Here is a 27,959-nt window from a genome sequence, read left to right on the forward strand (position 1 = left end):
AATATCGTCCGACACCATTTCAGGCTGCTAGGCCTAGCAGAACAGCTGGCAATTATTGCCGATTGCTACCACTGTCATTTTAATTTTAATACAATATATGTGTAGGTATGTGCATTTAAATATGATAAATAATTATACATCTCAATCGTGATTATCATAAATAGCGATCCGATATAACGCGAATATTAATCTCTTTCGGGTCCCATTTACATAATAGAAAAAGGTTAGCAGCATAAAAAATAAATTTAAACATTATTTTGTTTCATTGTCTATAAAAAATAAATGCTCGGAGCCATAGAATAATATTTTAAAAATCATATTTTGATTTAAAAATTAACCTTAAACAATATAGTTTCCCGGTGCGGGACATTCATATCGAGACAAATGTTGATAAATAATGACGCAATACATATTATATCTGATAAAAATAGGAATTTATAAGACCTAAAGATGTGGAATCAGCTTAGAGAGGCCTTCATACAGCAGTGGATTGATACAGGTTGATGACGATAATGACGATATAAATGGGTAGGTATATAAAATCACAAATTTAAAAAAATATTGCAGTTTATATGACCAAGAAGAGTAGAATTAGGTTGGGATAACCTTCATCCAGCAGTGGATTAATACTTTGGACGCGGAAGACGCGCACTGCGCGTAATGGCCAGGCGGCCGATCGATGTAATTAACGTGCATTTTAAAATTCAGCAGCGAAAGCGTTAATCTTGGTTGATGATGATAATGACGATATTATGAATGGGTAAATATAATATCAGCAATTTTGATAAATATAGCAATTCATATGACCGACAGAAATTCAAACAACTAAGAGAGGCCTTCATCCACCGGTGGATTGATTCAGGCTCATAATGATAATAGAAATATAAATATATATAATATAAAATCACCGATTTTGATAAATACAGCAATTCAAATGTCAGAAAGGAGTAGAATCAGGCTTGGGAGGCCATTATCCAGCAGTAGATGGGTTCAGGTCAATGATGATAAGAACGATAAAAATAGGTATAATATAGTAGTAGAATCAGGCTGCAGAACTCTTCATCCAGCAGTGGATTGATCCTGGTTGATGATGATGACGATATGAATATGTAGATAAATGTAATATCACCGATTTTGATAAATACAGAAATTCATATCACAGAAAGGAGTAGAATCAGGCTAAGGAGGTCTTTATTAACGCTTTCGCTGCTGAAGAGATAATGAGATTTTAATTGCCCCCTTTAAAATGCACGTTAATTACATCGATCGGCCGCCTGGTCATTACGCACCGTGTGCGTCTTCCGCGTCCAAAGTATTAAGCAGTGGATTGGTTCAGGTCGATGTGATGATGATGATGACGATATGAATATGTAGATAAATGTAATATCACCGATTTTGATAAATACAGAAATTCATATCACAGAAAGGAGTAGAATCAGGCTAAGGAGGTCTTTATTAAGCAGTGGATTGGTTCAGGTCGATGTGATGATGATGATGACGATATGAATATGTAGATAAATATAATATAACCGATTTTGATAAATACAGAAATTTATATGACAAAAAGGAGTAGAATCAGTCTATGGAGGTCTTTATTAAGCAGAGGATTGATCCTGGTTGATGATGATGATGATGACAATATGAATATGTAGATAAATATAGTATGACCGATTTTGATAAATACAGCAATTCATATGACAGAAAGGAGTAGATTCGGGCTAGGGAGGCCATTATCCAGCAGTGGATTGGTTCAAGTCGATGATGATAAGATGGATAGAAATATGTATAATATCACAAATTCGTTAAACCAATAGTAGTAGAATCAGGTTGCGGAACTCTTCATCCAGCAGTGGATTGATCCTGGTTGATGATGATGATGATTATGATGACGATATGAATATGTAGATAAATAACATTAGAAATTCAATAATGTCAATAATACAATCAACGTAGAGAGGCCTTCATCCAGCAGTGGATTTTTTGAGGCTCGTGATAATAATGACATTATATATAGATAGGTAGATAATAATATAATATCACTGATTTTGATAAATATAACAATTCATGTGTAAGTAAGGAGTCGAATAAGGCTGAGGAGGCCTTCATCCAGCAGTGGATAGGTCAAGATTGATGATGATAGAGACGATAAAAATAGGTTGATATTATACAATATGACTCATTTTGATAACTATAACAATTCGTATTAATTTCTTTCATTGTTTGCAATGGCAACTTTGTTAGTTTAATATGACTATATTGTGATCTATGGAAATTAGTAGCTTAGGTAATTATTCAATAAAAAAATAGTGCGTAACAGCCACAAAGAAGTATTTAAAAAAATCAAATTTGGATTATCATGTTATCTATGAAATGGCGGACAGTGGCGCACGCTCCTGTCAAAAGATATTATACGTAGTGAATTGTACCAGGATTATGATTTTGTCACTGGAAAAAAGAGCGCCAATGCCTACATTACGATATTTGAATAAAAATAATCGAATTCGTTTGTCAAATAAAGGATTAGAAGGTCTTAAGCGACGAAGACGTCATTCTGTTGTGCGTTAAAAGAAGTATGGCGAATTGTATACGCTATATGAGAAAATATCGGTTATAAGCGTCACGTTTCTGGAAAATCATCGGATATTTCTCAAATTTGGTCAATTCAATCGGTAGATAATTCGGTAGCGCACATTTCGAAGTGAAGATGTAAAAATAACAATAAAATGTCGCTTAAATGAGTTGTTGGTGTATTTTCCAAAATCTCTTAGGATAATAATATATATAGAAGATAATCGTCACGATTGCATTATCACACTGTGGCGTAAAAGCAGTGAGTTCGGCTGATAACCAAACAATCGTGGTTCGAAACCAGTCGAGTGCGATTTTTTTCGTGTGAAAAAATAAATTATGTGTTACATGTCACACGCCAAAATACACTCTGATCTGATTTTTCAAAGGCGCCTAAAGAAGTATAACTTCAAAAATACTGTTTATAAAATATGTGGCGGCATTTTGGCGCTACTATGGGGCGGCATTTTGTCTGGGGACGCTATATATTAAAATACGAAAAGAATAACAGAACAAGACAATTGTGGAAGAACATCTGTCTTTTTTTCATTTATTAGGAAATCGTAGTTTTATCACTAATAATAATATGATAATCACTTTGTTCGAATGTTCTATATTTAAAATTAAATATTTTTTATTATTTTTTAGATTAGTTTATTGATATAACCTCTTTGAATATTATGCTTGACGTTTCGTGACGAAATTAGCTCTCACACTTTAGCCATTTTTGCACTACCGTGGTTAAATAAGATTACAAATACCCGGGCGTCTGTCTACTAGTGATTAAATAAAATGTTGTATGACTTATAATATCCCATCGCTTTCCCGGAAAGCATACTAAAGCCATTATATTTCAAAATGTCCGCCAGTCACCCAAAATGTAACTCAAATTAGTTTCCTGGGACGATATCCGAGCAACCGAGTTAAGGCAGTCCCTCGAGACGTGAGAGTAGACGAATAATTTGAGTCAGAAAACTAACGCAATTATGAGAAAAACTCATCTGCCGCAAAATACATTAAGATGCATAATTAATTGCCTTCGTCCGGGTTCCGGTTCCGGACATAGCTCAAGTATAAGTATATAAATGTATATACATACATGCACATAATGCTATAAGGAAAGCTTGTATGGTTCCGGTTTTAAGGGGGTATACTAATATGCTCTTAAAAATTATTATGTTCGTAGCTATCCGGACCATTGACCACACGTTCAATGGCATACGTGGACAGGTTTAGAAATGGGCGCGTCAGGAAAATTGTAGATACGTATGCAGTTCGCCGTATCACAGTTCATTGATACATTTTGATTTCTGTTGTTAAAATTGCTACTTTCATCATATCTAATATTAAAATTTTAATAAGAAACATAGACTTATTAATTAACTAGGTACATATTTGTTTTTATTCAAGGAATAATTTACAAGGTTTAAAATGGAATTATGAAGTTAATAGTAATAAAATAATATTAATACTTTCGACCGAAGGTATTTGATGGAATTTAAATTTAAATTCTAATAGATTCAAGCTCTGTACTATTCCATTTAAGTCGTTTCTCGCGACCCGGGTTTCGCCTTTCGGCATCTTCAGGCGTCGTGTACACTCACCAAAGACAAACACACACTGACAACAAAAACTCTTAACTCTACCTTATACAGTAAATCAATACAATAGAGTAGGTAAAAACTCCATTACCTACCTATCTAGTCAGAGGTTACAAAAAAAGAGAAAAAATACATCAAAAAAATTATGAATACTTGAATTGTCAGTAAAAACCTAATAAGTAAAAACCCTATCTTATTAATAACAATACACTGGATAGCATATTATTATAATAAATCGTCAAACCTAATAATAGGTCATTATTCGTTATAAACAATAAAAATACTACACTCAAGAGGTGTAAATCGTCAATTCTAAGAAAAATAATTAATTGAGTTAACTAATGAGATATTAGTCTTTAATAATACTCTTACATGGTACCTACTTTTATAACATTATATTTATAATTTATATTTATAATATCTCATTAGTTAACTCCATTAATTATTTTTCTAAGAATTGACGATTTACACCTCTTGAGTGTAGTATTTTTATTGTTTATAACGAATAATGACCTATTATTAGGTTTGACGATTTATTATAATAATATGCTATCCAGTGTATTGTTTTTAATAAGATAGGGTTTTTACTAATTAAGTTTTCACTGACAATTCAACTATTCATAATTTGTTTGATGTATTTTTTCTCTTTTTCTTGTAACCTCTGACTAGATAGGTAGGTAATGGAGTTTATACCTACTCTATTGTATTGATTTACTATATAAGGTAGAGTTAAGAGTTTTCATTGTCAGTGTGTGTTTGCCTTTTGTGAGTGTACACGACGCCTGAAGATGCCGAAAGGCGAAACCAGGGTCGCGAGAAATGACTTAAATGGAATAGTACAGAGTTTGAATCCATTAGAATAAAATAATAGTTAAAGTTTGTCGTAATTAAGTATGACTCCTTTAGCATAGTGGACCTTGTGCGTGGGCGCGATACCTGAGAGCTGCAGGTTAGATTCCTGCGGGGGGTGTCTTACTTTTTTATTTAAATATTTTTTTATTGGTTATAATATTATATTTTCTCAGAAGTGTTTTCAAAATTATGTATGTTCAATAAATAGACTTATTAATAAATTTTAATACTATCGACCGAGGGTAGGTAGGTAGGTAGTTAATGTTATTTGAATTTAAATTCTAATAGATTTAAGTTTTGTATTATTCCGTTTAAGTTGTTATTGGTTGAGTGGAAATCGACTCAAATGGAATAGTACAAAACTTAAATCCATAGTACGTACAATACGTTTTTTTTTATTTATTTAGAAAAAGAGTATTACGGCATTACAGCGATTTGCCAATATACATGGTACATAATAAATACAAAATTTTAAAAATATCTGAATTACAAATAACAACTAATATAACAAGAAAGTAGAAAAGACAGCATGTGTTTATGTAAATATTAAAGAAACATGATAATATATACAATTATAAATTTAACCTATTTAACACGTCCACAAACATTATATAGTTAATAAAAAATAAATCAACCTTTATGGTGCCATCAAATAAGTTAATCACACGATACACATAAAATTATTTAATTTTATTATAATTTAATTATAATTAACATTATAAAATGAAACAAACATGCGAATAAAAACCCAGTATCTTTGGACGAATAATGTTGATAATTATAATTCCTCATTGTATTTTAGAAAGCTTCAAAAAGGACTAATTTGATCTGTCAAATTTATTTTATAATGTATTTTACATAATTATTGTAGTAAGTATTTATTATTATTAAGATTGCAATAATTCATATTGTCATGACTAAAATGTAAATACTAAATAAACATAAAGGACCCAACTGAAAAATTGCTGAATGGAGATATGGAGTTTCAAAATCTGTATATGTTTTGAGATACTTTATGTAAATATTGTGAACATGAAAACTATTAAAACACTGTGACTATTATTAATATATCTCTATTACCAGTAAAATAATATAAAATACAGTAATATATTTTAGGATATTAATCAATAATACAGTTGGCTCCTTTCACTTTATGACATTTTCCATACTAACAATCACTAGAAACTATTTTACATAAAATAACCAACAGGCGATTCTCTTTTTTATTATTCCATTTTACTTGAAAAGCCGTAAACTATTTATTTATCATAAAATATCAAACTGCAAAAAAATATTTGTATATCTTTAATAACGTAAGCAAAATAACTTAAGGTATATAAAGCTGGAGTACTCCATATCATCAAAGAAACCTTCATCTCTTGCCTCTTCTGATACTGACTATGACAGATGCTATGCCTATGCAGTTGGTTCCTTTTTCATAACAGACATTTAGACGTTTTAATTCCATTCATTCCATTCCATTCCGTCCATTAAACAAAAGGAAAATAATATAAATAAAATGGGAACTACACCGAATGTAACTTGGATCTCTTAGCAAATTTAGAAATTTGGGACTAGTTCCCATTCATAAGTCAAAATACCCTAAATAAAATTATTTTTCAATCCAATGTCATCTATAGAGTATTGGCAGTAATTGGTAATATTTCTGTCTGAAGCTCGATTCTGCATGCAGCCTATTTTTTATTTTGTTTGTAAAATATAACAACTCTACACTTCATGTGGCAACAGCGTATTGGTAGTGTACGTGACTGGCAATCATTATAGCTAAGGGTTATTTTTTTTTAAATAGACCTGTAACATATCTGTGATACCATAGCTTTACGATGTTGTTGAAAAAAAACCACAGTCGTAACAATATACCTCCTAACTCCAAGGTAATTATTGCATTTAATTCGGGTAAATTTCTTTGTTTTTACGCTAGGCCAGGCCATCAGTCAGGCTGTACACGAGAGTAAAGCTCAACTTGACGTGACAGTGAAAGGGTTAATATAATTTACGCGGGTTAATTGCCCCGTCAAAGTTTTACGTGGAAGGGTTAATGCAGTGGCTCACCCATGTGATTTCAAAGGCGGCCGTTATGATATGAGTACACCCAGGTATTATTTTTAGGTTTAGATAATTTGGCTTGAAAGGGTCCGTGATAATAATTGATATTATGCTCCTCTTTTATTTGTTATTATGTGATTTAAAACGATAAAACAACAATTGAACAACGCGTGTTTGAACATGTACCGTTTTTTAAAAAACATTTTTTTTCGGTTAGGTACATGTTCAAACACACGCGTTAACATAATATTACTCTCTATTTCATTTATCGTTTGTCAATTTATGGCTACGGCCGTATGTTGTAGGTTAACCGCTGGGAAATGACAATAGAAATGGCGTATTTCCAAAAAATAGTACCTTATTCTTAGGTCAATAATTTATGGCTACGGCCGTATGTTGTAGCTTAACCGCTGGGAAATGCCGATAGAAATGGCGTATTTTAAACAAATACTACCTTATTCTTAGGTCAATAATTATTATAAAACAATCATTATTCATAGGATGTTTATCACATTTGAATGGTCAACGACATAGTTTATAATCAATATCTTTAGAATTATCTTAAAATGTGTTAATCTTGCCCCTTTTTTGAATAACAAAATGCCTAATTCGTCAAATTTGGGATCACAAATATTATAAAATATATTTTTTTATCGTATATATGTCACTATATAATGTTAACATTAATTTTACTAATGGTTTTGTAAATGCGTTTAAAAATTAATAAACCTAAAATTTTTTAACACCAGTGCACATGGATGTACTGAAATATGACTATATTCTAAAAAATTAGATCGAGAGGTTTAAAAGAATAGTATTTTATGTAATAAAAATATTTTATGCAATCATCAAATGTTTACAATAAATATAAAGGATAATAAGGCTTCAAAATTATATAAATAAATTATCTATAACGTTTGAGGAATGTTCAGGGTTATGCTCTGAAAATACCATAAATGATCCATTTTGCTCCATCCAATAAATCCATTTTGATCTACGTTGAGCATGTGGGTCGTTAATGATATAAGTAGTCAATAATCTACTTCCATCCTAATATAGCTGAGCACGTACGTCACTGACTTGAGGAATTATTATTTTGAAGAGTAACTTTTAATTTGGCCTAATATAAGAGGATCGGTTTTGTTCAAAAAAGACCAATTATTATTTTAAGGCGATGGAAAACTTTTATATAATACAGTATAATGGAAAAGGAGTGCTGAAGAAATCTGAAGGAGATGAATTAAAAACTAAGTTTTTTTATATAAAATTAAGGCCTTTTGTTATTTTTTTGTCACTTAATAATCCATACAAAACTCAAACTTTAATAGGCTTTCGATTACCTCATTCAAAAATTTAATAAAAAATGGTTCAACAGTCAACAGTTTTCCAGTTTCGACAAAAGTTGTAAAGAGAGTTAGTTATATGACCTTCTATAACACTACTTTATGTCAATAATTCCAAAATTCTGGTCACGTTGGTAAACGCTTCGGATCTAGATCTCTCCATAATACTTATGATGAAAATGTAATATCCCAGTAGCGAAGACTCCATACTAGGCGATTATTTAAAGACTACCTCCATAAGATAAAAAAAAATCATTGCATACCTATATAACCACTTTATTTTATAAAAAAATAGTTTATTTGCCAACGACATCTGTCTTATATGTATGAAAGTAGGAAAGAAAGGCTTAAAAGATATGCAATAGTGTGACATCAATCTTTAAAAAAATTGTCTACTTAATTATTTAAGTATTATTAATAGTGATATTTTTGTATGAACTTTATGTCACGTGACTTCAGGATGTCTGCAGCAGTCTATACAAAACGATAGGCTCTAATGCGTAAGCCTACCATTTTTGCGTATAATATATTATTAAAATAATTAATTAATATAGAATTCAAAAAAAAAATCCTATGGCATTCAATCACATATAAATAAATATAGATTGTTTTATTAAATAATTACAAGATAAAAAGAACTTTTTATATACCACGTTTTTAAATTTTCTGTTGAATCATATAAACTTGACAATTCCATGTAATTATAATTTAGGACAAATAAGGCAATTGCCAACAAATCATTTTTTTGCTATTCTGCAACAAACAAACACATATAGAATACTTAAATGTCATTTTGATTTCCATAGTAACGCACGTATATATTAATAATTTAGTTGCTAAGACCATCCTCTTAGCAACCAATAATAGTGGATTGGATTACGGATTTCTTCCGAAATAACTTTTCATACAAAACAGAATTAACTGAAAATGGATTCAATTCTACGTAAAGATGGCTAAAAGTGTTAAATGAATGCATTGGCATCGTGTTCTGATAATATATTCTAAAAGTTTCAAATATCTAGCTAGTCGGGAAGTTAGTTAAAAATGGATTGCAAGATTTGTACTGGATAAATAACCACCGGACAAACAAGAATACGAGCTAAGAAAAATGTGGTAAAATAATGTTGATTAATCTAATAATTTTTGATGTGTATAAATGTTTAGGAAAATACATAATTTAAACTCATGGCTCAATTTTATGTCATTATTCATCGAATTAGTGTAATATCGTATTATCTTCTTATTTCCCGTAAGTATACCTGATAAGTGTGTTCTTTTTCTGTAATTTCCACAGCCTACATCATTCCAAAAGTCACCCATCACCACTGTAATAGGCATTCAGATTGCTTCCAGATAAGTAAAAGGTGAAGTTTATTTGAAAGAAAGTAACACATTTTAACACCCACATAAAAGATCAGCAGCATTCAACTTGTCGGTGTGACGGTTCACGGCTCAGTGAAAATTTTAACCTCGGCGTTATCGAAAAAATGGACAAATTCCATGTATTTATTTTGGGATTTCCGTTACCTATATTGAATCTGAAACGTAGTAAAACATATGATATTATATACCTACCTACAAAGAAACAAAAAGAAAATCACTTACCTCCTTGTCTATCGTAGGCATTGATACACTCTGAAGTCTTGAACTGGCTGACCAGACTCGTTTTCCCGACGCCAGGCGCCCCCATGATGGCGACCTTGTGAGCAGGCCTCATCATAGGGGCTGACCCAGGCGGGGGCTCTGCGGCGACTGTCGCGGGGCGTTCGTTTGGGGAGGGCGCCAAACTGTTGGATCGGGAACGACGCCGGCGGAAAGAATCACCTCTATTCACAATGCCTGAAACAAAAGAAAATATTATATAGATAATTATTATGTAAGTTGTCTATCAATTATTACAATGTGGCAGTACCAGCTGACATCATTCTCATACGTATTATACCCCTCTTTCATACGTTTACGTCAGGGGTTCTAAATTAACCACGTGCCCGCGGGCGAATGTGCGCCCGTGGAGCAATTTTCGTGCACCCCCGACAGAGTTGAGTTGAGTTGAAAGGATAATTCGTCAACTAAAATCAGGACTATCTACACAGCAAACGTTTTTTACTAACCGTGTAAATAAAAATAAAAATGGCACCATTACTTCCTTTAAAAACTCTTATTTGTTGGCACAAAGTAAAAACCCATTTTTATACAGCAAATTAATTAAGAAAAAATTTCTCACTGGTGCTGATTAATAAGCAGTGTTCCATTAATGAACCGAATCCCTTAAAAACACCACTTTTGAAAAAAGGAGCTTTCAAAATTAAATCCTGTTTTGGTTCCACATATCTGTGCGAATCTTTATTTTCCACCATGAACATAATAACTAGGGCCCGGATTTATATGCTAGTGCATGTTTTTTTAGGGTGTATGCACAGCTATGAGAGTTGCACAGAAATTTGTTTTGAAAGACATAGAATCCAAAAATAAAATTTTATTGTGCATATAAATGCATATTTGAGACGTTAGAGCATATTTGAGACATTAGTGCATATTTTATAAATAAATGCATATTTTAGAGTTTTGAATGTATAATTTTAGTTTTTTTTTAATTATTTTATCGAAATATAACTAAGTTAGGAAGAAAGATAGTTTAGATGCACTTGCATTTTTAATGCCATCTCCGAGCTGTGGATTTATCAGTGGAAAAAGTGAAGTCAACTCGGGCACTATTATTTAAAGTTTGCCCAAGTGGACGTTGAGAGGTAGTTTTCCGCATATAAAAAAAATACTGACAGATACCTATGCAGAAAAATTTAATGCCAGAGCATAATATTGAAAAAAATATTTTTTTTTCTGGCAAAAAACAGAAAATGGTATTTAGGAATAGTTAAGTGTGTCGTTTTTTGTTTTTTAAGTTATGTTTGGTTTACAATGCATTTATTATTCAATTATTTGTAGGTACTTGTGAAAAAACTATTTTGAAAATTGTAATTGATTAACTTTATTATATTCTTTGTTTGTGTTTTTTCTTCTGATATCGTATTATGTTGAATAATTATTAACTAGTTATTCGATTTTTTGTCAGTAATATTGGGTAAAGTGGGTATTTACAATTTTTTCCCACAAAAAATGTCAATTTTTAACTGCATATTTCTTCGGTTTTAGTGCATATTTTATTGATTTCAAGTGCATACGTGCATGCATATAACCATGTTTTTGTTGCATACAAATCCGGGCCCTAATAATAACATCAAAAAGAAGGTCTTGAAAAGTTATTAAGTGAAATGCAATGTCAAATATTGTACTAATTTAGGGTGTGTTATTTTGAATATATTTTTTACTCTTTATTGTATTTTATCTCTTTTTATTTTATATAATATAATATATTATGTAACTGCATGGGTGTTTTATGCTTATTTTGTAAATGCCCTCATTGGCGTTTAAATGTAAATAAATCTATAATCTATCGATATAATAAATGTAACGCATAAAACTAAAAATTTAGAAATCCGATGTGCGCCCGCCACTATTATCCCAAATCTCAAATGCGCCCGCTATCGCAAAAAGGTTAAGAACACCTGGTTTACGTGAATGCTCTGTCTTACTTTCTTTGTTCCGGAGTTTATGAAACAGTTTTAAAGGTAGCTGAATATACTAAATCATTGATAATTGAGGTCGTCTTAATGATTGAATGTATATAAGTGCATTGGTGACTATATTGACGAGTCGAGTTCAAAGTTAATTAGGCAATTGAAAATACCATATTGACTACTTAATCTGAAAACCAGCTAAGTGCACTTTTGACGAAAAATGAGATTATGATGGTATTTTATTATAAAGCGTGTTTTCCATGCTCACACCAAATGTCAAACTCCTAAATCTACAAATAAATGCGTTATCGTTTTTCACACAAAACAGCCAACTGCAGGTGGAAAATTTCCAATATCGTAAATGGAACAACACCGTTCTTCATATAAATTTTCTTTATGAAAAGGGAAGCTAAAATTGTGTATTAATTTAAAGCGCAGCTCATTTGTAAAAAAAATCCAAGTGTATTTTTGTAATTGTTAAATTTCGCTCGATAGTTAAGGGCGGACGTGCTCAGCGTGGGTCAAAATGGAGCTTTTTTCTATTTTCAAAGCATGATCCTGGAACTGTTAAAAAAAATCGGTTAGATACATGTTCAAACACGCGCGTTAACATCATTTTACTCCCTACTTCAATTATAGTTTGTCAATTTATGGCTACGGCCGTACGTTGTAGCTTAACCACTGGGGAATGCCAAAAGAAATGGCGTATTTCAAAAAAACACTACCTTATTCTTAGGTCAATAATAATTATAAAGCAATCACTATTCGTAGGATGTTTATCACACTTGAATGGTCAAAGACATAGCTTATAATTGGTATCTTTAGAATTTTATTATCTTCAAATGTGTTAATCTTGCCCATTTTTTGAATAATAAAATGCCCAATTCTTGTCAAATTTGGGATCACAGAGATTATCAATTTAATTTTTTATCGTAAATATTTCACTATAATAATGTCAACATAAATTATACTGATGGTTTTATGAATGGGTTTAAAAATTAATAAATGTAAAAAATCTTTACACCACTGCACATGCATATACTGAAATATAACTATATTCTAAAACATTAGAGCGAGAGGTTTAAAAGAATACTATTTTATGTAATAAAAATACTTTATGCAGTCATCAAATGTTTAAAATAAATATAAAGGATAATAAGGCTTCAAAATTATATAAATAGATTATCTACAACGTTTAATGTATGTCCAGGATCATGCTTTGAAAATAGAACAAAAGCTCCATTTTGACCTACGCTGAGCATGTCACCCTTATTATTATTAAGTTTTTTCTCCTTCCTGAACAATTTTCCCAAATTGAGTTAGCCGATTTGCAGATTAAATCAGTCGAATAATGAATCGTTCTAAATTATGATCTTTTATTACAAATTCATAAAAAATATATTGATATTTCTTTATGTTTCTTTATGTTTATTAATGTCGTAAGTATTTTAAAAAGACAATTAGTAAAACCTACAGATTAGATAATATTATAAAGTTACCATAAAAATAATAATGACATTTTTAAACCATGTCCTTGTGATGAATTCGGTTCCATGCTTAAATAATTTTGTAGCGATGTGTGCTCTTAAATTTATTTTCTAGTTATACATATTATTATGTCACTTGTATTAGTTCAATCCTCAGTACATCCATTAGTCTTAGAATTCTTGTATAATTTCATTTATTATATTTTGGCTCTATCTAGTCAAGGTATTAAATAAAACTGTACAGGGCTTGGGATGGATCGCAGCGAACCGGTCAGTGAATTTATTGAGACTAGCGCTCCGTCGCGCGAAAGAAAATATTATTGCGCTCAGATTTATAAATTATTAGGAAGACCTTGGAGTTTAACAGAAAGTTTGTCCGACGCATGGTGAAAATTAATATTTATGACAAGTCCTAAATCCCTATCTCTACAAAAGCAATACTGAGTTTTTATATTATTTTGCTACACATATTATTTCGGAAATTAAAATTAATCAATTTCGATCTTCAGAAAATACAATTTATTTTTATTAGGAAAAAACCAAAGTTAAACCAACACCTGCTAACCAAAGCATTATCTTCCCTAGTAATACTTATTAATGAATAATCTATTATTTTGTAAAAATGTATGAATGCACGTGCATATTAATTGTCATAATAATTATTATATTATATTACACAGTTATAATTATTTTTAAAAAATCTACTAATTTGGATATAGCATCCCGGGTTTTGCTTTCCAACATATTCTGCGTTTGTGGATATATTGTTTATCATTACTATATTAAATAGATAAACGATCATTTATAATATAATTACAACTATTTTATAAGTATTAAACAGTGGCGTTCCATAGAAGTACGCAGCCAATGCACATTTTTTGGGTAGCGGATAAAAAGAAGAAAGTGGATAATACATTTTTTATAAAAAAAAAATAGTATAATTTGTAGAAATGAGATATTTTCGTCTCCAACGCTGACATAATTTGCCTGCCCATCTCTTCAATGGATACGTAATATTTTATAAATTTAATGAGTTTTATTTAATGTGTTTATCTGAGGTGAATAGGGTAAATAATTACAAGATAAAAAGAACTTTTTATAAACAACGTTTTTAAATTTTCAGTTGAATCATATAAACTTAACTTGACTAGCTTAGACGATCAAAAAATTTGTTCTTGATAGAAATAACACTGAAATATCATTTTGACATTTCATATTGATTTCTATAGTAACGCACGTATATATTAATAATTTAGTTGCTAGGACCCCAAACCTCTAGCAGACAAAGTGAATTGGATTACGGATTTCTTCCGAAATAACTTTTCATACGAAACATAATTAACTGAAAAGGAATTCAATTCTACTTTTAGATGGCTAAAAGTATTAAAAGAATGCATTGGCACCGTGTTCTAATATATTCTAAAAGTTTCAAATGTCTAGCTAGTCGGGAAGTTAGTTAAAAATCGATTGCAAGATTTGTACTGGATAAAACAACCACCGGACAAATAAGAATACGACATAATAAAAACATTGTAAAAATTGAATAAATTTCTTTTGAAATATTATCGAGCGTTCCGGTTCGTCAAAATTTGTACTTCGAGCTCTGAGACCGTACCGTATTTAGGCCGCCTCACGTCATGTTTGAATGAATACATCAGAATGTTGCCACCCATTACCTGTATCGTTATGAAATAAGTTTCCATAGCGTACTGACAAAAACTCGCGTTCTGTTTACATCCCAAACAAATTACAAAATATAAATTTTCCTGGAAATTACGATTAAAGTGTTTCATTTCAAGTAGATGCAAAAGTTTCATATCAGTCAGGAATTAATTTCTCTTTTTAGACATGTTTACGGCTCCGGTAATAAAAATATTCATTTAAATAATGTATGTTTCTTATTTTTACATAATATTATCCATGTTTTAATTAATTTGAAGCGATTTTTTGAAATAAACAAAATAAAAAATTCTCATAAATTTTTCGGTGTTTATATTGCGCGATTGAAAGTTGATGATGTGACCGCATGAATAGAGTGATTAATTTTATGTTTAAGTGTATTGATTGCTATTATAAACATACCGCATCAACGTTGTAGCGTCTGTTGTACGCGTGCATAGATTTACTGGCACCAGTAGTGTGTATTTTAAACTTTCGCGATAATAACTACTGTTTACATGTGAAAGTGCTGACTGTGGCATATAAAAAGTTTTTAAACTTTTGAAATACATAAATGCAAAATCACAAAACATTTGGTTATCTTTGGAATTTAATCTTAATCTTAATTTGAGTCATTTTTTTGATAATTTACAATTTCAACTGTATTAATAAATTAATACAATATATGAATCTGAAAACATTAAATAATATTTTTGAAGTTATACTTCTTTTGGTGCGTTTGGGAAATCAGATCAGAGTGTATTTTTGGCGTGTGACAATATGTAACACATAATTTATTTTTTCACAAGAAAAAAAACGCACTCGAATGGATTCGAACCACCGATTGTTCGGTTATCAGCCAAACGCACTACATTCACGCCACAGTATGATACTGCAATCATAACGATTAGACAGTATAATATTATAGTTTAGAATTGTTCCGTTGCCTAGGCAGCGAATTTATTATTGTCGGCCATTTGCAATTCCTTACGTAAGCAAACGATTAAACGTCAGAAATAAACCAACGGCATTCCAATAAACGGTTCTTTTTCTTGAGTGTGTAATTTAACAAGATAATTAGGAGCTAGTCAAAGAATCTAGTTTATCACTAGTTTTGTTTTTGTTTTGTTACACCAAAGAAGTATAACTTCTAACGCGCGTACATAAGTACACACAACGATTTTTTTAGATTAGTTAAAGATATACTTACAAATTGTAAAAAAATGTTATAAAATGTGAATTTGTCACAGGACCGCATCTTATTATTACATTATATTTTATGGTCATGTTTAGATATTATTAAAATTTAGTTTTTTTCAATTTTTCCTCGCCTAATTTTTGACTAATTTAGTTTTAATATTTTTTATATTTATTTAAAAAAATACCGATTTTCATAAAAATATAAAATGTGTATAACTTTGAATCCTTTTTATTTATATCAAATCGAGCTTAAATATTGGGACCATATCTAAATAAGATTTCATATAAATAAAAACGATTTCAAGTTATATTATGTTACGCCCCTTTATTGAATGTATCAAAAGAATCTTGGATTGCTCTGTCGTCATTTCGCTTTAGTGACATGAAGTGACACCAGCTGTATCCGTGTACTGAAATTCTGCATAAACAGAGAAGTCAGGAGTTGAAAGTGATGATTCTAAGGAGGGATTGGAATTATTCCCTCCTCAATACAACGTAGCAAACCTTTCAAATGCCTCACAGTTGGCTGTCCATGTCCTTTTTTTCGACGTATACAAACTCTTGCCTTGGCTCTGCTTTTAATTAAAGTGGCCCCAATGCATGGATTTACTGCTAATAATAGGTACGTATTATGTACGTAAAATGCACTGAAAAAACGTATTATCGTGTAAGTTGCAAGCTTGCATGCATGGATCAAAAAAGTTCAGCAGCTTCTGAATTTTCACGCGACAGTTGGAATTTGAGTGGCGCCTGCGCAGTGTAACGATAGTGGCAAACCTGACGGAAAAAAAACTAGCAAAGAAAAGCACCATACAATGACAACAACGCGGTCTCGCTTACGCTTGAATAATGAGGTTGGCGAGACAGTCAGCACTATTACGCGTAAACAGTTATTATCGTGATAGTTCAATTTATACCATACCATTTAACCAGTAAATCCATGCACGTATAGAGTCGCTATTACTAGATAATAACAATCTATATGTCAATTTAAATATAAGAGTATAAGCCGGCTCTCGCATCTAAACTCGCCCGTCCGCCGCGCAGCCATAAATCAAACCTTCCAAGAACGAACGTATGGATATTTGGATGCGGCGATCAGCGAGCCGGTATAAGAATGACCAAATCGTAGATGTTTGTATGCGTCCTGGCGTCTTCGACTCACAACCCGAGAAGCGTGCAACTTGTCGATTGCAACAGTAGATATTTTTTCAAACTAAAAAGTCTCATTCCACCAATCTGCGGAGCTCCATTTGGCAACGTGAATAACGATGACGTCACACCAACGTATTCGTCACGTTGAAGGCGGACGAGTTTTGATGTGAGAGTCGGCTAATAAATCGAATCGACTTGCAAAATAAATGGGTTTTCCAAATAGAATAAAAACTTTTATCGTAATTTTTAGCAATGAACTCAAGAACTATTTTAGTTTATAATTTATTAAAATATAAATAAACCTTTCAGTGACCTTTAACCTCCGACACGGCTTAGAGTCGGAACCTCGTTTGGGAATCGCTGTGTTAACTATATAACAGAAATAACTAAAGCTTTTAATAGTAGCAATTATAACGTAAATTACTAAGTCTGCCATTTTCATTTTTCACTAAAAGCAGACTGTGTAGCCGAAGTTAATGCTCGCATTAGCGCCATTGTACAGAAGTGCTGTGCGCTGTACCCAAACAAACTCTTCAAAGTGTCATGTCATTATAATACAGGTAATATTACTATGTAGGTACCTAGCATTTTCAAAATTTGTGTTACATAATGTAAAACACGCGTTTTGAAAAACACAATAAAGACATCTAGTCATTTTTATTTAGTTCCATCACACTAACGGCCTATTTTAAATTATAGCGCAAATTAGATCAAAGAATACGTTTGAATAATATATTTTGAATAACATACTTTTGGCCTACTGAATAATGCCTTTAAAAGTGACCTCTAACTGTGCCTACAGCGCAAAGTGTTCAACCAGTGTGTGCTTCCCGTAATCACATAATTGCATGTGAAACATGGACCCTAAGTAAAAGAGAGATCCAGAAACTTAGGGTAGCACGACGTGATATGGAGAGTTGCATGCTGGACATAACACGAAAGGACAAATAGAGGAATGAGTTGATAAGGGAACAGACAAGAGTTTGCGATGTAATAGAGTTTACTAAAAACCTCAAATGGAAATGGACTGGACACATAGCTCGAAGAATTGATAATCGTTGGGCAAATTTAGTCATCCAAGAAGTGCAAGCAAGGTAGACCTAGAGCCCCTGTACTATAATATCATCCTCGTTAAAGAGATGAGAGCAATGATTGCATGTGTAAATATTACTTTAGGATTATTATAATTTAATCAATTTTGTTCAAGTGTTACTTCGAACTACCAAGCACCCGCAGACTGCAGGGTTCAATCAACATCACTAGTTTAGACCATCAGCACATCTTTTCTATACACAAGACTGCTATCGGCAGCTATCGATGGTAGTTTTTCATATGTTTTTATCGAAGTATTATAATTGTTACAATACGTTCGCCGTCTTAACAGTCAAAACTGTCTATCTCGCTCTAAAATTTATCACAGCCAAGAAGAGGTGGTATTAACATAAAAACATAGCACTAACTAACTTATTGTATTTGTTACAAAAAGTGCTAATACTTCGATACAAAAAATGAAAAAAACTACCCTCGATAGCTGCCGGTAGCGACCTATAACAATATTGTGTATAGAATAGATGCTCAGGTGTGTTTTATTCAGAATATTGCGAAACTGAATCTCAGCTATTTCAGCATCTTTTATGAGGTTTGCCAGTAGGATGACGCGACGTCTAGTGAGTCTTCCATGAATCACGATGTGCGGGATTCTAGTTTTGGGATGTAGGACGATTTGGCGCCGGGACAACTGGACGCCACGCAATTCGAATATAAATTGACGTGGAAGACTTTTAAAAAAATATTTAATATTATTATTATTTATATTTAAATTATTATATTATGATTTAATAGTTGGTGAGAGTTCAAATATGCACACGTAAATAATGATTTCATTGTGCATATGTTTAAGTTCCAACGAAAAAAGAGTTTTTTATTTTTATATAAAGCCTTAGGCATGGTAATTCTCAATCCGCAATAAAAAAAACACGTTAAGAGTAAAATGAATTAAAACTACTAAGTAGTAGGTAGAAACTGATTAAAATTCATCGTCTACGTTCTGTTTACGTGTCTACGACAGTGCGGCGTCCAATTGTCCTGGCGTCCAGTTGTCCCATTTCCTAGTTTTGCACCTCCTTTCCATGTGTACATTGTAGATTTTTTTTTCATCGTCTTCCTTATCCTACCACATCCCCAACTTTTACATAATTTCTAATGGTTTTTATCGCCAATAATTTACCTAAACGTCCTTGTTTATTATAGGTAAATCATTCTACAGTGGCACCATAGGCAATCCGCGCGTGTATTGAATTGCTTACGACAATGCCTGTTTCAATACTAGCAAACAATACCACTACACTGTAAGCCGCATTTGCCGTACCCATGGTGCCACTGTAAAACGATTTACTTATAGGTACACCTTGCTGCAAATAGTATTATTAAGTTTTGATAAATTAAACTATTTTACAATCAGGCTTAGATTGAAGCTAAAGATTATGCTAGTCTAAATGAGCTAATGATAATAAATTTTATGGGGTCTACAAGCCCTGAAAAATAAATTCATTGTCATGGAGAACAACCGTCAAGATTGCCACGAATTAAAAAAAAACACCGTGGGTCAACATCGATCATGTTTAGTCAGGGCTGAATTTACCCTCGAAGGGACATTGAACTAAAATTACAATATATCAGAGGCTCCAAAAATATAAATACATTTGACGGGGACCGTTGCCATTTTTACAAAGAGAGTTTGTTATTTTGTTTTAATTTTTTGAATTTCGAACTTTTATTTGAAACAAAAAATTTGATCGTTTTTACTGTCGCCTGAATAAGAATGAAAAAAATGTCTTGAATTTATAAGGTTTACAAGATAGAACAACATTATTAATTTATAAATGAATAAAAATTAAATATTTCAGATTTACTAGAGGAAGTGAACATAATTAATATTGATACACAATGATGCATAAATCGTTTTTTATACATGGCAATCTGTAAAGAGACTTTTTCATGTATCAACTAAATTATTTTTCACGTCTTGGAACCCCTGTCAATTAAGCTGCAATTACATTATGATCACGTCAAGTAGTACGGTGCTACGGTAATACGGTGACATATTTAGTCTATGGCTTCGTCATTTCGCAGAATATTTTGAATGATCACTATCTCTATAAATTCAATGATGGAGAGTGCCAACTCTAATGTATCAGTATTTTGAATTATTATTCATGCTAATTTTAACAGTTTCTTTGTGTGCGTACGTTAAAATTACTTGCGATATTGCATCCATAGATAATATTTAGAACATAACCTAACCTGCAGATAATAGATAATAATTTAATAAAAAATCCACAGAAAAAACCATTAAAAATAAAGAACACGAGAGTTTGACATGAGTCGAAAATGTGTATGCATGTAGAAAATAATTAAAACGTTTAATGAGTCATGCGGTTAGCGATGTAGCGCGGTGCGCGTGAGGTGACCTTATTATTGTTCTGGCAATTTCGGCACGAAAAACGACATTGCATACTGTAACAGCACATGATAGCACATAATGTGATGATAATTTATTTGAACCTTTAGAGGTCATGTGCTGTGACATTTTCAGCTCTATTGTAAATCTAGCACTTTGTTCAATTCCTCTAATATAAGTATTTAGTACAATTATATTATAAATATAGTGAAGTTTCAATATATTAGTGTTCATGATATTTTATAGCCCAGGGTCCCTTTAAAGATAAATTCGGCCCTGGTTCCAATTATGGTGATTTTATCAATGACACGGAACCATAGATAATCTAAAACACGAAACGACAAGTACTGATTACCGAAGCTTGTATTATAGTCCATGGGAAAATCATATACTTTGGTATACTATATTAGCTAGATTTGGTTCTGACCCGAAGATATTATATTATATTGCGTGTCATCAAGAAGTTAGCACACATATACATGGCGTGTTTCATTGGATTGTGTTATAATGATACATACCTTTAAAAAAGAATCTCTTTAAAACATGTATTTCTTTATACCTCCATAAAAGACATTTTTATTACAAATCCTTTAATTTTAGAACTATAAAGCTTTGATTCATACGACCCAGAAGACCTCCAAAGCAGAATGTAGGAACTCGCTGAAGTAAGCAATAAAGTAGGCTTGAACATAAATGTAACAAAGACGAAATTCATGTTCAACTGCTTCGCGGGCCAAAAAGAGATCCTCGTCAATGGCACTCAGTTCGAACAGGTGAAAAACTACACCTATCTGGGACAACAAGTGTCTATAATATATGGATGTATATTTGATGAAATTGTTCGCTGAGTAAAGCTAGGCTGGAGTGCTATTGTCCGCAAAAGTGTCCTTCCACTGTGCCTAAAGCGCAAAGTGTTCAACCAGTGTGTGCTTCCCGTAATTACATATGCGTGTGAAACATGGACCATAAGTAAAAGAGAGATCCAAAAACTTAGATAGCACAACGTGGTATGGAGATGTACATGCTGGGCATACCGCGAAAGGACAAAAAGAGGAATGAGTGGATAAGGAAGCAGATAAGGGTTTGCGAAGTGATAGAGTTCGCTCCTCAAATGAAGATGGACTGGACATATAGCTTGAAGAAGAGACAATCGTTGGACAAATTTAGTCATCCAGTGGTATCCGAGAGGTGCAAAACGTCAGCAAGGTAGACCTAGAGGAGGCTGGATCGATGCAATGATAAAGTTTTGCGAAAGTACGTGGCAACGCAACCCACAGGACCGAGAGAAGTGGAATCAGCTTGGAGAGACCTTCATCCAGCAGTGGATAGATTCAGTCTGATGATGATGATGAAATCTTTGACGTTATTTTCTTCTAATGATATAATATGATAGTGACACGATTCTTCTTCTTTTCTTCTTCAAATGACGCCACATTTTTGACTATGGTATATCTTTGATGGTAAAGGGTATTTGGTTTCTTAGGCTTTGGTCGAAGGTTTGAGAGTTTTAATACGTGTAGTTGTTAAGTGTATTTTCAAAGGGTCGATTCTCCCTTTTCTGTTAGAGCTAACCGCACCCTTTGCCAGGGTTAGTTACCCTGTATCGGGTGCGGTGGTTCAGGTTTCTTGGATTCACCGCATATATGTTGAAATAGAAATTTAATTTAATGGGCTATGTGATATTATCAGAGGTTCAAAAATGTCTAAGTTATATATTATTTTTTGTTATCTGGAACGTGACAAGCTTAACTTGAGGTTCGGCGGCGGCGCTCGTATTATCGAATTATTGTGAGCGTATTTCCAGGATTGGACGATATTCAGTGTCGAGTTTATGTAACGCAACATGATTTAATTGGTTCGTCACAAGATATAAAAGGGGGTCACGAACATAAATTATTGAAGTATACAAAAATCTAATTAATTATTTTTTTATTTAACGAATAATTATTCACAAGATTTAAGAATGTAACATTTCAATTATTGAACATTCATAATTTTGAAAACACTTTCTTTCGACCATGTCCGATCCTAATAGGATCATATGGGCCTCCACAGAGTAGAGGTTTGTATTGACAGATTTTGTTTTTTTACGAGAAATGAATGTCAGCCACTTGCTCAACATATTAGATCCATACCCTGAAAAACAACACAAATTGAAAAACAATATGTGCACTTGCCAGATCCAGGATTCGAACCTGGGACCCACGGCTTTATAGTCCAACGCTTAAGCCGCGCGGCCACCATGGGTGTAAGATTGTAACCATCAGAAAATATCTTTTTGCAAAAAGTAAGACACCATTAAAAGCCATTAGTTAAAATTTGTCGCAATTAAGTAGGTATGGGTCCTTTAGTATAGTGGTCTATGTGCGTGGGCGCGATACCCGAGAGACGCAGGTTCAATTCCTGTGGGATTACGTCTAACTTTTTTCAAAAATATTCTTCATATTGGCCATAATATATTTTCCCAGAAGTATAAGAAGAAATGATGTATGTTCAAAAATTTTAGGTCTATACCTCAGCTGAGGCATGGTCTAAAAAGATCGTGACTAGGCGATACGCGGATTGTGCAAATGCATAATTTGTCATAAAAAATCAACATGCGTTCTTTTAATGTTATGTTTATTATTATATTCGTAATAATAATAGTATATTCATTGACATGTTTTCTTTTTCAAGTACATACGGAACGTTTGTTAGTCATCTTTACACGTTTTAAAAATATATTCCTCCGACGCCATCACAAAAAAAAAATGACGTGCGAACAGGTCGACTATCGCTCTCCACTTGGCGACGACCGCGAAATTTCGTTCCACATACTGTTGAAAATTATTTGCCGTTTCACTTATGTATTTAATGTGAAAAGATTTTCGATCATAGTTCACTCGTAGTAGAGCGAGATATTTTCATGCCTCATTAAAAAGAATACCTACTACCTACACACTCATAATTCCGAAAAAAGCGGATGTCAAAAAATCATGGAAGCTATTTGCTAAATACTAAAATGGTAAGTGTACTGGTGTATGTATGTTTTATGATTTGTAAAAAGGAGTCTGTTTAAGCAAATAAATTTATTAAATCCAAATAAAACATGTTTATTTATAATTTATACAAAGTAAAAATAAATTGTTTGAACGCAACATTATTTTTTTATCGTATGGGGCCTCAAAATCATCAATGCGTTGGGCCTCTATGAGCGGAATGCACAATCTAAGATTTCGTTCCTAAGGATAAGTCGCCGAAAAGCATGACTTAACTATAGACAATCCTGAGTAAAGAGTTAAGGAATCCTTAACCATAGACTACTTTTGTTATGAACACGCCCCCTTCTGTATTACCATTTACCACTGACAGCTGCTGTCAAAATAAATTCGCATGTCTCTAACACAGTCCATACACTCAAATTCATTTAACAATGTATCTCAATATGGATATTGATAGTGTTAATTCGTTTGGCATGTACTTGCAGAATATTATTTTATTTTTATACGCCAGCCCGCAGAAATACAAAATACCAGATGAAGAATGACAATTGATGCTAGTGTTACCATGTTAAAAAAAAATCTTGTGGTGCCTGTGGAATCACGTATAATGACTTATAACGGAAACATAAGAGTATTATAACTAAATATTAATATGTATTTATAGTTATTGCATTTATAAAATGCAGTTGTCATATTTTTGTCATCGTTTAACAATTATAAAATAATTTACCTAATTTACCTAACGAGAATTTTTAAATATGGTATTATTTTCAATAAAAATGATCTTAACTAAGGACAGTGTTTCTGCATAGTGTTTTCTGCTAAGGAAATTTTAGTTATGACAAATGTTTCTGCATTCCGCTCTTAGTCACTAAACGCGCCATTAATGATATTATTATTATTCCCGACTTCCTTGATAAAATAAATTGACATGCGGCACTTTTTACCATAGAGGTTTTTTAGTTATATGGTAACATTGAAATATCAAATGCCTTTGCCACGATTTTTTCGTCAACATTGTTTATGGGGCGATTAAGGTCATTTTTACCACGTTTTTATTAGCTCGTATTCTTGTTTGTCCGGTACAGATTTTTTCTTGTGCAGTACAATTTTTTTCTTGTTTGTCCAAGATTTTAACTAACTTCCCGACTACAATGCATTCTTTTAATACTTTTTGCCATCTTTAAGTAGAATTGAATTCATTTTCAGTTAATTCTTTTTTGTATGTTTCGAAAAAAAATCGTTAAAAGCAATATTTACTTCTCTATATTATTGGTTGCTAAGTGGGTCCTAGGAACTAAATTATTAATATATACGTGCGTTACTATGGAAATCAATATGAAATGTCAAAATGACATTTCAGTATTCTATATTTATTCAGTATTTCTATCAGTACAATAAAAAGTTTTTATTAATACATAGAATTGTCAAGTTTATATGATTCAACAGAAAATTTTAAAATGTGGTATATTAAAAGTTCTTTTTATCTTGTTGTATTGAAATTAGAACTTACCCTTTTATTTAAAAATACATGTGTATTTGTTGCATTTCTTACCATTTGTTCCCAATCCCAAGGAGTCAATTAAAAAAAACCCTAGGACCTACAGTTGTTTATTACTTCAACAGGTTACGAGGTAAACAAATGTATCTCCATTATGAGCGTTAAAAATAAATAGTAATAATAAAATATATACATAGTACGAGTATAATAGAACACGAAAAAATATGCTTGTTTTGATAAATAAATAAATTTGATCTTTTTCCATTCACGAATGCCAGAAGTTGAAAGTACCTTAAATCACAAATTCGTCTCTCCCGTAAAGTTGTTATGTTGGATATAAGTACTGTAGTTTTCCTCTGGGATATAGAGTTGTTTCTTCAGTCATGTAAAAGATCACATCGCTTACCCATTAATTTTTATGTTTGCCACACTGTGAATGTATATCCCGGTTTATCTTCCAATAAATTAATTTTAATTAAAATACCAATATGACAAAGCACAGTATTGGTTTTTATAATGGATACTAAATAATAAATGAACATAGTATATGAGATCATAGAATAGATGTCATCTTATGTGGGTTCTTCGTGTGACAGATGATTGGGAAAAGCTTTTTAAGTTTTTGTAGTAATATATTATTACTTAACTTGTCAAATGTATTTTGATCTCTTGAAAGTCACGCGCGATATGTACCTAGGTGATCAATTCGAGTTTCCGAAAAGACTTTATATATTTTAGGTTATTGTGAAAGATGAAGCCAGACTTCATAAAAAATTATATTTATATTGAAAATGTTTTTTTTTAAATCAATGTGAAAACGGCAATGTATATTTTTTATAAAAGAAAAATTCAATAATAAAATTAAATCACCATATTAGGCCAAGAAAATAAATGTATATGAATTGTGTATAAAGAATGTATCAGAAAATATCTATTAGCAAACTAAATAATTGTACTGTGTAAAAGTCACGCGCGATATGTACCTAGGTGATCAATTCGAGTTTCCGAAAAGACTTTATATATTTTAGGTTATTGTGAAAGATGAAGCCAGACTTCATAAAAAATTATATTTATATTGAAAATGGTTTTTTTAAATCAATGTAAAAACGGCAACGTATATTTTTTATAAAAGAAAAATTCAATAATAAAATTAAATCACCATATTAGGCCAAGAAAATAAATGTATATGAATTGTGTATAAAGAATGTATCAGAAAATATCTATTAGCAAACTAAATAATTGTACTGTGTAGGTAGTAAGTATTTAAAAAAAAACCTTTGGTTAGAAGTCCACAATATTTTATTGTTTAAATCAAAACTTTGATTTTGATTTGATTCCTTCCAAAGCCAGTTCAGCGTTGTGTTTTCTATTGAGTTTATCGAAAATTTCTTCCAAAATTCATCTTTATAACACTCTGGTTCGATTGCAACTTAAATACTACAGTTCAGTATGGAACCATCACTAAACTATTTATGTCAATAGATTGGAACGAGTGCAAATAAACGTTTTATAAATCATCTATCATTCAGTAATTCTTCTTCTTTTTCTTCGGCCATATCCGTCCCTTACTTGGAGCATATGGACACCACGCAGCGCCTCCAAGAATCCCTGTCGCTCGCCAGTTTTCTTATATCGTTCCAGGTCATATCAGCATTTTGTAGCTTCACAGTATACACTCTATAGATAGTATTTAGTGGCTTCTCAGGACGCCGGAGTACGGTTGGCTTGAAGAACAGGCAAACAAGGTTGAGTTTGTCTTGCCATTGTGTGAAATAAATCTTTTATTTTTTTAAAAGAAAAAAAACTCATTGTTTAATTTTATGTGGAATTCGTTTGATTTGGACATCCGTTTAATTGGACCAAAATGCCTGATGTAGGTATTCCAATTTAGCGGAATCGACTGTATTGTGTTTGTGAGGATTAAAAACATGTTTACATGAATCTGTTTAAGATAGTAATAAAATAGCATTTAGATGAAGTAGAAACTTAATGAATTTACTTAGATACATGAATTTCAGACTATAAATAGTGAAAGAAACCACTTTATATAGGTACGTCACTGGATAGCTGTGGTAGTGGCGAGGGGTGGAGGTAGGTTATTAAGATTCGTCACAAATAGTGCACATTGAACTTAGTCAGTCAGACTTATTTGTTTTATTGAACTAAGAATACACTTACGGTGGCCGCGCGGCTTAAGCGTTGGAGTATCACGCCGTGGGTCCAAAGTTCGAATCATACACATATTGTTTTTCAATTTGTGTGTGAGTCAGAGTATGGACGTAATAGGTTGAGCAAGTAGCTGACATCCATTTCTCGTAAAAAACAAAATCTGTTAATACAAACCTCTACTCTGTGGAGGCCCATACGATCCTATTAGGATCGGACATGATCGGATATAAGAATACTATTTGCAGACGGTGCTGGTTAAATTTTAAAATTCAATTAAACCCAGCCTAAACCAAACCATAATAGTTGAGGTATGCTATAGGCGATTCGAGAAAAATAGTGCA

The 27,959-nt window shown here is 32.1% G+C and overlaps 1 protein-coding gene across 1 annotated transcript in view; it reads right to left on the reverse strand.

The window, feature by feature from the left end:
* Rgk3 (Rad, Gem/Kir family member 3) overlaps positions 1 to 27,959 on the reverse strand; it is a 339,001-nt gene that overhangs the window by 180,575 nt on the left and 130,467 nt on the right. Inside the window, exon 3 of the mRNA XM_085959861.1 lies at positions 10,037 to 10,270. Within this exon, the coding sequence (XP_085815987.1) occupies positions 10,037 to 10,270 (234 nt within the window). The remainder of the gene's footprint in view (positions 1 to 10,036; positions 10,271 to 27,959) is intronic.

The sequence above is a fragment of the Rhyacophila brunnea genome, unplaced genomic scaffold, assembly GCF_057557595.1.
Source record: "Rhyacophila brunnea isolate RB1 unplaced genomic scaffold, BYU_Rbru_1.0 scaffold_9, whole genome shotgun sequence".
Taxonomy (NCBI): domain Eukaryota; kingdom Metazoa; phylum Arthropoda; class Insecta; order Trichoptera; family Rhyacophilidae; genus Rhyacophila; species Rhyacophila brunnea.